This window comes from Electrona antarctica (assembly GCF_951216825.1).
Source record: "Electrona antarctica genome assembly, chromosome: 5".
Classification (NCBI taxonomy): domain Eukaryota; kingdom Metazoa; phylum Chordata; class Actinopteri; order Myctophiformes; family Myctophidae; genus Electrona; species Electrona antarctica.
This window is the reverse complement of record NC_136810.1, coordinates 32,719,228-32,731,651: the sequence shown is the minus strand read 5'-3', so window position 1 is coordinate 32,731,651 and position 12,424 is coordinate 32,719,228. Positions and strand designations below refer to the sequence as shown.

The 12,424-nt window shown below is 44.7% G+C and overlaps 1 protein-coding gene across 5 annotated transcripts in view; it reads right to left on the bottom strand.

The window, feature by feature from the left end:
* The window catches only part of magi2b (membrane associated guanylate kinase, WW and PDZ domain containing 2b), a 119,491-nt gene that overhangs the window by 50,467 nt on the left and 56,600 nt on the right, over nucleotides 1-12,424 (bottom strand). For 4 of the 5 annotated variants that reach the window (XM_079501004.1, XM_079501006.1, XM_079501005.1 and 1 more), the window contains exons 4-5: nucleotides 3,591-3,815; nucleotides 341-569 (exon numbers count right to left, since the gene is read on the bottom strand). In XM_079501004.1, coding sequence (XP_079357130.1) covers nucleotides 341-569; nucleotides 3,591-3,815 — 454 coding nt within the window. Of the gene's footprint in view, nucleotides 1-340; nucleotides 570-3,590; nucleotides 3,816-10,547; nucleotides 10,615-12,424 lie in introns of those variants that run through there. The other variant, XM_079501007.1, reaches the window with a different exon arrangement.

Here is a 12,424-nt window from a genome sequence, read left to right as displayed (position 1 = left end):
CTGACGAAAGGTAAACAGTGTGTGCTTGTTCCAATGATACTAGAGTGTGTGTAGCGAGTGTATAGTGAAATATAGAAAATGTTAATTTATTTTTGAATGTTTTTTAACATAAATCTGCTCTTCAGGGGGTCCCTGGCACAAAACCTTTTTGCTCTGTGGCCAAATACATCGCCACACACCAACACAGGTGGAAATCTGCAACACACACAGACGCACGCGCACACGCACACGCGCACACACACACACACACACACACACACACACACACACACACACACACACACACACACACACACACTCACTCCTTTTCTCTCTCTCCCTAGCTCTCTCTGTGTCTTACTCTATGAAGTAAACCTCTCCCTTCTCAGTGTAGGCCATCTCCCAGTTGTCGGGCAGAGGGCCGAGCTCCTCCTCGTCTGCGTCTGGGACTTTGGCGGGGGATTTGGGAGGAGACGCGGGGGCTTCATCTGACTCCGTCGCGGGCTCTGCTGAGGCCGGGGCCTGGCAGGGCAGCTCAATGGGAACCTCCCCAGAGGCATCTGTGCTCTTGTCCTCGTGTTCACTGGACTCTGTGGATGACACACGCACATACACGACATGCGTGCGTGCAGCACAGAGGGGAAAAAAATAATTAGCTTGACATTTTTAAACCCCATTCTGACACTCTCTGGCTACAGAAAAACGCAAACACGTGTATGCGCACACACACACACCAACCTAACCACAACCATCTTTAACTCAACCCCCGCCAGCCGCAGGGGGCGATAGTTCAGCGACCTCCACCGTTCGCCACCATAGAAGAAGAGCGCCTCCTCGTCTGCCCAAAACAGCAATGGCGAAGGTGGTCGCGCTGATCGGACAAATCACTGGCTAAGAGTCTTTAGAAGCATTCATATTTTAGATGCGCGGTCATGGGGAGTTGCTATTGAGCCACTAAACACAGTCGCTTTATTTATCCAGCGCGATTTGAAATGGAATACTCATAAAAAGGATTAGAAATCATAATTCAAATGTTCCAAATTCAACATTTCCCAATGTGTCGTCGCGCACGCGTGCACACTCACACACACACACACACACACACACACACACACACACACACACACACACACACACACACACACACACACACACACACACACACACACACACACACACACACACACACACACACACACACACACACACACACACACACACACACACACACACACACACACACCCATTATCACTGCATGTATCAATGGAGGTACATTTCATTCAGAATAAAACACTCCCAGTCAATATTATTCTACAGTACATTCTGTTCTTTTCTAACCCTATAGTGACATTATTTGGCCAGACACACATACAACGACCTGGACATGGATGGTGAGTCAGAGGCAAGCGAGTGAAGCCACTGCACAGCTCTGAACCCCAGGAGAGAGAGAGAGAGAGAGAGAGGGGGGGGGGGGGGGGGGAGAGGAGAGGAGAGGAGAGGAGAGGAGAGGAGAGGAGAGGAGAGGAGAGGAGAGGAGAGGAGAGGAGAGGAGAGGAGAGGAGAGGAGAGGAGAGGAGAGGAGAGGAGAGGAGAGGAGAGGAGAGGAGAGGAGAGGAGAGGAGAGGAGAGAAGAGAAGAGAAGAGAAGAGAAGAGAAGAGAAGAGAAGAGAAGAGAAGAGAAGAGAAGAGAAGAGAAGAGAAGAGAAGAGGGGACAACATGGAGGGGGGAAGAGCTAGAGAGAGAGAGAGAGAGAGAGAGAGAGAGAGAGACACACACACACACACACACACACACACAGAGAGACTGTAGGGGCCACAGCATGAGTCACACACATAGAGCAGAGGAGGACACCAGACAGACAGGGAAAGACACTGAAGGAATGAAGAGGGCAGGATAGTATAGGAGGGACAGAGAAAGATCGATAGAGCGAAGGAGGAAGACAGTGAAAGAAGGGCAGAATGAACAGGAGGATGAGGGGAGAAGGGGGCCGCATGTGGGGTTGAGTGGGGGGTTATTAATAGAAACCAGGACAAAGGCCACCGCAGAGAGAGAGAGATAGCAGATGAGATGATAAAATGAGAGGAAAGAGAGAGAGAGAGATATAAGCCATAAAACAAACGATGGTCCACAGAGGAGACACTGAGGTGCCCTTGTGCACACTGTTACATAAGGCCTCCGCAAGCCTGACACGCACACGTGTGCTTGCATGCACACAAGTGTGTGCGCGCGCACTTATGTCTACTTGTGTGCACACTGCACAAGCATGCACAACACAAGTGTCATATGAGTGTGTATAAACACCACCCACACACTGGATAAGATATCTGTGTAGTAACTATCTGCTATCGTTCAGTGTGGGGACAGAAGCAACAGAAGCACACACACACACACACACACACACACACACACACACACACACACACACACACACACACACACACACACACACACACACACACACACACACACACACACACACACACACACACACACACACACACACACACACACACACACACACACACACACCCCCCCCCCCCCCCCCAGCGGTACATGGAAGCAGACACTTCAGTTAGTGAGTGATAATGTCTCTGGAAGTACACTAGAGCGGTTGTTTGGGAATGGCAAGGTTCCTGGTTCGATATCTGCTCCTCCTGGCATTGTGTAAAACAAACTATTGGGTTCAATTTTTTAAGTGCCCCTCGGCCAGGTCAGGTTGTGGCCTCCTGGTGGCGCTATAATAGGCCAATGTGAAAAGGGTGCAATTTCTTCTTACGCCTTTGATGGCAATTGGATGATTTGAGGCATTTTGTTCCAAAAATGCATTTAGCAAAGATCCACCTGTTGGTGACCCTATAACAGGCCAATGTGAAAAGGGTGGGATTTATTCCTCAGCCTAGTAGGAAAGTGCGGGAAAGATCTCACATAAATTGCATGCTGCGTTCATGATTTGATGCTTTTTGTTCCAATTAGGATGGAATATGAAATATGGGACAGATCCGTCTTGAGCACATGACTATAGAGATACTGTGTAACAATTTGCAGGATTTTTGGACAGAATCTGGAGGAGTTACAAAAGCCGTCCTCCTCGTGGCGCTATAACAGGCCGTAAAATTTGGGGCAGAGGTTCATCGTTGGCATCTAGGGAATGTGTGTGCAAAGTTTGATATCGACCGGGTTCTCACTCACACACACACACACACACACACACACACACACACACACACACACACACACACACACACACACACACACACACACACACACACACACACACACACACACACACACACACACACACACACACACACACACACACACACACACACACACACACACACACACACACAGAGAGAAATGACAGTCCTTACAACAAGCAGGGGAAAAAAACTGTTATGACAATTGGCACACTTCCCCGGTTTTACTCAATCGTATCAGCGAGACAGTGTCTGCCAACAAGCAGACCAGCCATTATCCTCTACAAAATATAATGTGCCCTGGTAAGGGAGCTGGAACATTTTTCAGTTTTACAAAACCACTACTGTGCAAAGACTGTATGTTGTGTATCGGCCCGTCAGTCCGTCTATATCCCTATGTGTGCAGACATACCAGGCGTGATGGCCACCCCGTTGCCATTTACGACAGGGCTGTCCTCCTCCTCCTCTTCGGGCGGCTCCAGGCTGGCACGCTGCTCCATGTTGCTGACGGACTGGTTCCTCTTCCTCTTGCCCTGGGCGCTGGGCCGGGCTCCGGGCAGCAGCACCTCACTCACATTCAGAGGCGGTGCCGCCGGTGAAGGCTCCGCTGGGGGCTTGGGGGTCCCGTAGAAGTTATCTGTCCCAGGAAAGAGCAGGAGAGAGAGAGAGAGAGAGATAGAGAGAGAGAGAGAGCAGTCTTGTTTAAAGCAGTCGTTCTCAAAGTTTTTCGTGTCAAGGATCCCCGAAATTATATGCATTTGGCCGTGGACCCCCATTTGAAAATATGTTGTGCCAGGGACGCCCAGAAGAGGAGATTTGTGCTTGCGACCTTGTATGTCTGCCTTTTTTTCTGGAAAAAAACATTTAAAAAAATAGCTAAAATCTAAAATGACACAGATGTCCAGATGCCCACCTTTCCCAGTTTGAATGCGTTAAAGGACACAGAAGAGTAGGGTTTGCCATACTGTACTGTATGCCGTTTTGTCTTGTGGCTGAAGGTTATAATGATGAAATGAACTAAGCTATGCATTATGTTCTTCCACCAGTTGTTTAGCTGACAACGGAAAAAATGATATTAGTCTTCTTTTTTTTCCACTTTATCCCCTATACCTTCCCTTCAATCTCAAAGGCAAAGTATAGCAGAGTGAAAAGGACACCAGAGGAAGCTGCCCACAAACCACTCCGAGGTGAATTCCTAAGTTGGTCTAATGTGTATATTTTAATATTTTATATGTTGTATCGTCGGCTGCACTGTTATTTGTCAGGTTGTTTGAGTGTTGAATGTTTAATGGACCACAAAGGAAACAAGCCTTTGGCTTTTTTTTGTGTTTCATCCATTTGGCAATTTTAACTGCTGTACTTTTAAAGATGAAAATCAAATATTCAATCAATTCTCATTAAGGCCATTAGGGGATTTTTTTTAAAACTACTGTATGAATCTATTAGTCTGTCTCTGCTCCTGACACGAGGGAGATACTGTATGCTAGGATAAGAAGAGTACCGAAGAATCGATTTGTCAAATGAGACATCCTTGCTCAGTGAAGCATCATTTTGAAAAGATGTCAATTACTTATGAGGTGCTATATAGCTGATTCACCTGTCACTGGCCTTGTCATTTATTGTTGTTCTGTATTGTTTTGTTGCCTATACAGTTTGTGTGATATCATGTTGTATTGGGCGCTTTATTTCTCTGTAGTTCACCAACTATCCACTCGAATGGGGATCTGTTTTATCTGTGTATTGTGTGTGTGTGTGTGCGCGTCTTTTGTGTCCGTTTATGCAGATCCTGTAGGATTGGTTCGGTGCTATCAACGCCAAGCTCCACGATTGGTTCCTTCCACTCCTCATCTATCCACCCTCCAATCAGCGCTTCCTTCATCCTTTTAAAGGAGAATTCCATGCTAGAAGGCTTTCTTACCTTTATTTTGTAGTTGTTACGTCCCCACCAAAGAGGTCCAGGTGTCATTTTGTGAAAAACCTCCTTATTGGCTATTTCCTCTACCATAAGCCCTAAATGAATTGAATTGAATGGGAATTGAATATGGAATATGGGGTGTTGTGCTAATTCACTTATTTCCATCACTCAAAATTATTATTTTATTGTATATATCCTCTCTTCATAATGTAAATAATATCTCAAGCAGCACACTTTACTACTTATTTCGATGGAAATAAGCGAATTAGCACAACACCCCATAGCCCCATTCAATTCAATGCAATTCATTGAGGGCTTATGGTAGGGGAAATAGCCAATAAGGAGTTTTTGCCTGGACCTCTTTGATGGGGACTACAAATAAAGGTAAGAAAGCCTTCTAGCATGGAATTCTCCATTAAAGCTGGGATCTCCCATTCAGTTTTGTGTGTAGACTAGTATGGTGATATGATGTAATATGCAAATGATACGCAATGTTTTTTGTGTGTATGTGTTTTCCTCTTTTGTTTCATGTTGTATTCGTTGAAAAATTTTATAAAACTTGAAGTGAAAAAAGACTAGTATAGTGACAGCATGCCCACCAAAGCACGCTATTCAGTGTTGCCGTAACTTGCCTTTTGGCTTTACGACATTTTAGTTTTTAGTTTTGGTTACTGCTCAGCCCTGTAGCACCTCAATACTGTATATCTTGTTACGTCCCTACACCCCTAGACCCAGAGGGTCACAACAGGAAGATCTGGCGAAAATGTACATAGCTCACAACGCAGTGCAACACGTCACAACGTATTCCAACATGTCACAATGCGTTGTGTGATGAACTGTGTTTGTAGATCGCCTATATTTTCGCCAAGGATATTTAATGTGGCGTGAAAACAGGAATACAAATATACAAAAACAGGCTAGTATAAAGCACTTGGGGAATCCAGTCAACCAAGTAGCCTATAAGGTTTAAGTGGCTAATGTATCTTTTTTATTATGTGAAAATAAAATATGAAATATGGATAGGCCTGTTTCCATTATTGGAACTGCTTGACTTGCAGTCTCCCATAGATCCACCCATGTGAATAAAGATCAATAAAACCATTGTTGAATGTGTTACGTGTATTTCACATGCTCAAAAATGTTTATAATTGTGAAAAAGAATGGAAGGAATACAGAGCTGGAATATGTTTTATTCATAAGAATAAAGTCCTGAACAGTGTTTACGTACACTGCACAGCAAACAGTCTTCTGTAGGATTTTTAACTTAGTTGCAACTACATAAAAGACTGTGGAATGACTTAACTGTTGTTTGGACATTCAGAGTGGTCGAAGCGTCACAGCGCAAAAAGCTGGGTTGTACCAGGCGTCTGAACGATGGAGGAGCAAGTCATTATGAAATGAAATGAAATGATTGCAGTTTATTTTTGGTCACAGGTCACCAAATGATTTGGAGGGGTCACCAGATGATTTTCTGAATGTGCTGGACGCGTTGATGGCCAAGTAGTGCTTAAAGCCTCCCATACACTGTACACTACAAGAGTTTTGGCAAGATAACATTTACATTTAATCTAGTATAATTTAGTCTTTTAAAAATCTTTCCAAAATCTGGTTAAAACTCTTGTAGTGTATGGGAGGCACATAGTCTCTAATGCAGCCTGACAACAATCAAGAATATTTAATAAGTAGGAAACATCTTTCGCAGGAAGAGAGATAGACAGAGAGAGAGAGAGATAGACAGAGAGGATGTGCGTGCGTGCGTGCGTGCGTGCGTGCGTGCGTGCGTGCGTGCTTCTGGGCACACCGAGACAGACCGATCACACTAGCTGGCTCTGCGCAGCATAGTATGAGACTCAGACTGAAAATAGCAGCAAGTTCACAATGTGTCATGCAATGTGAGCTTGTAGATCAGCTATTTTCAAATGGCCAAAATGTACACATGGAGCTGAAGTGGTTACTGCATGTTTTGTAATAATAATCAAAATCTACAAAGTAACTAAAGTTTTAAAATAGTTGTAGTGGCGTAAAAGTACAATATTTGCCTCTGAGCTGTACAGTGGTGGAGTAGAGGTAAAAATACTGAAAGTTGGAAATACTCCAGTAAAGACAAAATACCTCAATACCTCAACTGAAGTACAGTACTTGAGTAAATCTCTCTACTAATCTAATGTATCTACTCTACACCACTGCCTGCAATGTACAGTATAATGTGGTTTGAGTTCTGACACACAAGAAGATGGACACAAATCATCCAAATCACACTTTTTGAGTGGTGCAAACCACTCCAATAACCAGCTTTGTCTGTATCTATGTATGTGTGTACCTGTACGTGGCCCCACATACAGGTGAGCATGGTTGCTATGGTTAGTGTGTGACGTCACTGCACCACTCAGTTCACTTCACACGGGTGTGATTTTTAAATGAAAGAAGGAACGTGGGTGGCCACTGGCTAATGGAGCCAGGGGAAGAGGTGCACAATTTCCTCTCGGACACAGAGTGTATAATTACTCACAAAACCCCTGTTTAAAAAATTTGCACATTAAAGCCATTACTCTTAACAAAAATGGATTAAGTTCCACAATTGTATTTAAACTGAGAGAAAATATCTGCAAAAGCAGAAGGCCTGCACACTCAAGTCTTTTGGTGCAGGTAAGTGGCAAGTGAAGTGCCCTTTTCACAAAAATGAAGTGAGGTGTGTGTGTGTGTGTATGTATATATATATATATATATATATATATATATATATACACACACACACACACACACACACACACACACACACACGGTATATATATATATGCATGATACAATCAAGTACAATTGAATGCAGGTGCCAACAGTCATCATCCTTGAATTGATTACAGTTTACAACTCGCTCGTAATACACTTGGATCAAAACAAGCTTGATTTGCAGCTCATTTCTATAAACAATATGATCGCCGGTTACAAAATGTATGTTTTGGGTGAAATAATTATCATTCGCGGGACCCGTTACATAATTTACATAGCTAAGATCATTCTCCATAGAGGGACCTGTTACATAGCTAAGATCATTCTCCATAGAGATGAATGCTTGGCTGTACACAATTCCTTTTTTTCAGTGAGTGTATGTTTTAGATCAGCGAGTCATGAAGGACGGGGGGGTTGTGTGATTTTGTCGGCCAGACGGTTCTCAAGATAGGGGATAACCATACATGGAGAACACTGGATTCCATACATGGAGAACACTGGATTCTGGATCATCACCTAGATCTGCATATATGGAGCCGGCCTGCAACTCTACATCTGACCTCAAACTCTTAGATCTCTTTATATGGAGCTGACCTGTTCTGACATTCCATATGTTGATCCTTCCCCACCCGTCCTTCCTGTTCTGACATTCCATACGTTGATCTGACCTCATAAAACCCTGTACACGACACGCTCCATATATGGCCAGTACAGAATTCATTCCATATGTTGATCTGACCCCCCATGCCAAAGCGCCAGCGCTCGCCCAGCAGTCTGCCGTCACCCAGGCGGATAAAGGGCGAGGTCGCTTCTCGCCCTCAGGGTGTCCTACTGGTATAAGATATGATAGATCAGCGCACTCTGTGACATCAAAACCAGAGCACTCTGAAATCCAAGCAGATTCTCAGAGCGTATTTACAAAGGCACCATATGAGACTTGGGATGCACCATTCCCACATTCCATTTCACTTCACCTCATTCACAGCACAGCTACACACCTGTTACCCACTCAGCAGTTCTCTTCCCTGCCCATCTGCCTTCCATTCACTCTCTGCCAGTTTGTAAAGTGCTGTTACCGTGTGTATCCATCTGCCTTGGCTCCATAGCCTTCTAGTTATACTGAAGGTTCCTTGCTCTCTTTTTTGTAACCTTTTTAGCTGTCCCAGGGATTTTGATTATTGGCTGCTCCTCTGAAATTGTTAGTCTGCGTGCACTGCCTTCCAGGTTCTGACCTCTGCCTGCTTCACATAAATGTAAGCCTCAACCCTCCAGTCAACGTATTTGTACTGAACCTTCCCTGCCTCAAGTTGTGGTGTACTTATGGGTCCTACTCTCCTGACACACATACACACCATCACAGTATCCAGAAGAGTTACAGAGTTTACAGTATGTATCCCCCTCATCTCCTCCTCTATGTGAGTGCTGTGTTATGTTTCACCTTGGAAAATGTACAGCCACAGGACTAAATGCTACATGCTACAGGAGCCCCTCAGGGATGCGTTCTGAGCCCTCTTCTCTACTCCCTTTACACCCATGACTATGTGGCTGTGTTCAGCTCCAACAAAGTGATCAAGTTTGCAGACGACACCACAGTCATAGTCATAGGCTTGATCACAGACAACGATGAAATCAGCCTAGGGGAGAGAAGTGGAGAAGCTGGCACAATGGTGCCAGGAGAACAACCTGGCTCTCAACGTAGACAAAACAAAAGAGCTGAGCTTTGACTACAGGATACCTCCCAGAGTCCACTCTCCCATCCAGATTGGGGGTGCTGCAGTGGAAAGGGTCAGAGAGTTCAAATTCCTGGGGGTGCACATCACTGAGGATCTCACCTGGGCAGTACAGACAGAGCAGGTGGTGAAAAAAGCACAACAACGCCTCTACTTCCTGAGAATACTCAAGAAAGCTGTCATGGGCCCCTAAGTCCTAAAAGCTTTCTACAGAGGCACCACAGAGAGCATGCCGACTGGCTGCTTCACGGTCTGGTATGGAGGTATGGCAGCTGCACCGACCTCAACCGCAAAGCAATGCAGAGGGTTGTGTGGACAGCCAAACGCGTTTTCGCAGTCTCAAAGCTACTGGAAAAATAGACGGCAAAAAAGCTTCTTTCCCCGAACAATCAAATACATGAACGAACTGATAAGAACCAGAGCAAAACGAGCGAAAGGAAAACGCTAGCCCCCCCCCTCGCCCTATCATGTTCAAATTGCTGTTCAAATTGCTGTATATATGGAACATAACCTACTGTGAAGCTGTTCGCAAAAACGTTTACTTAACTTTGCTACTACAGGGAAAACATGCACATGTTGCTATTTTGCTCCTTGATTGCTCTTCCTTGCACCCTTTATTCTATACATTTGTTTGCTGTGCTTGCTGTGTTTGTTGTTTTGAATGTTATGCCATCTATGCCTCTGCAGTCTGTAAGGAAGGCAAAAAAAAATGTTATGTACCTATTAAATATTCTATCTGGTTGTTAGTAAATTGTGAGCTGACCACCCAAGGTTCTCAGATTAAAGAGGGGTTTTGTGACACCAGAGTACATTTAAATTACATCAGTTTATTTCTGTTAATCCATATGCCATGGTTTCTATAAAGCAAAGAGAGGAATACATTACAAACAATATAAGGACCACATTAATGACAATACATTGCAATGACAAGTATAAACATAAAGTACTAAACATAATGATTCAAGGCACAATACGATCAAGACAGAACAAAGCTTACATTGGTCAAGTACGCATGACTGGTGCTGTAGACTCAGTGGGAAGTGCATGTTCTGCATGTTGCCTGTGTGAAGGCTGGAGACTGAGTGAGGAGTGTGGGGTGAGTTGGTTATATAGGGCACACCTAAACTGTGGTTGGCTAATGAGTTGAGTGGTGTGATGGCAAACACATGTGTGATTGTGGATGCAGGGAATGGGGAATGTCCACCAGAGGCTGCCATTCTGACAGCATGGATATAATTCACAACAGTACCTGTACACAAGATGTAACAATAAAATCCAACCTTGAACCTTGAACATTGTTACTGATAACTGTGATAAGAACTGCAGTTTTGATCAGGTTTTGAAAGGCCTTACCAGTGTATGCCAATCCACATGGGCATTTCGGCATACATATGTATGTATACTAGAATTTCGCCGCCCTTCGGGCGGCTCATCCTAGTTCCGTTGCAGCGCAATGGGAAGAAGGAAATTGCGAGATTTGACAGACTCCACTTCATGTTTCAGCTGTGTTTTGAAACCCAGTATTGTGCCCTTCACATGTATTAACGGATGGGTATTATTATTATTTGTTGTATTTTATTTTCACATCAAAGCAAATTAAATTAAAATAAGCACACATGAAACTGCTTTTTACTGTTTTGGTTTACTTACAATAAGTTAGTGTTTTTGGAAACCAAAAGATGTTGAGAATGGAGCAGAACATACTGTAGTATATTTTTGTGGGGACCTTGACTGCATTATAGTAGGCCTACAATGTTTTGGATTGCAGTGACCCCACATTGTTTCTTCGGGAACAATATTTGTAGTTACAATGAGGGCTACATGAGCCGAAGGGAGAGAAACACGTCGCCTCTCTCCAGTCCGTGCGTGGCTGAATAACAACGGATCGCATCGCTGACTGACATAAACGCACAGTTACAATTCAGAGGCACTTCAATAGGAAAGCTCAACTAATAACGCTTGTGTGTGTTAATCTGCCCGATGCTGACGTTAGTATATAATGTTTAGATTGTTTTCCTCTTGTACATGCGTTTGTGGGCACAGTGGCAGGGGGTGAAAAGCCGATTTGTCCCATGGTGTGCACTGCGCAACTGTGCAGTGTAAAACATGCTGAAATCAAACCACACACACACACACACACACACACACACACACAGTCACTCAGTCACAAATCCTCCACAGTGTGATTACGTGTCTGCAGTGACACTGATGCGAGGTTACAATGAGTCCGTGGTGTGGTGAGACTGGGAAAGGAATAATGCGCGGAAGGCCTTGGCATCCGACTGCGCGCGTTGTGTCGATGAGATGGGCGAGTAGGGAAATAGCGCACCGAAGCACACTCGCCTATTAGTTTGCATTGCATTTGCACAGTGCGCTCAGTGCGATAATTCCGAACGTGGCCGTTGTGTGTGTGGGTGTGTGTGTGTGGCTGGCTGGCCAATGTTTGGCTGCGTGGGGATCGCCATGTGAGGGGGCTAGCCAATAAGGGCCCTGTGTTGCATGTGGAGAATTGTGTAGGTGAGTGTGTGTGGTGTAGCCGAACGGGGTGGTGAGAACATGAGGGGGATGTAGCACAGCAATCGGTGACCCCTACATTAAGCTGTGTTGCTCCCAAGATGCAGTGCAAATGCGTGTTGTAGCAACCGTAGCCAATGGGAAAACAGGATGCAGTGTTGCCAGGTCCGCGAATTGTAAGCGAGTTGTAAGTAGCGTGTTGAATGGCATTTTTTCTGGGGTTGTTTTCATAGACCTGGCAACAAATTAGGCGGGGGTGTCGGTGCTTGTGGCGTGTTTGTGTTTATTATTGATATTGATGTTGTTTGTGAGTGTGGACGGGAGGCGGCTCTAGTGGCAGTGCAATGACAGTTTTTACGC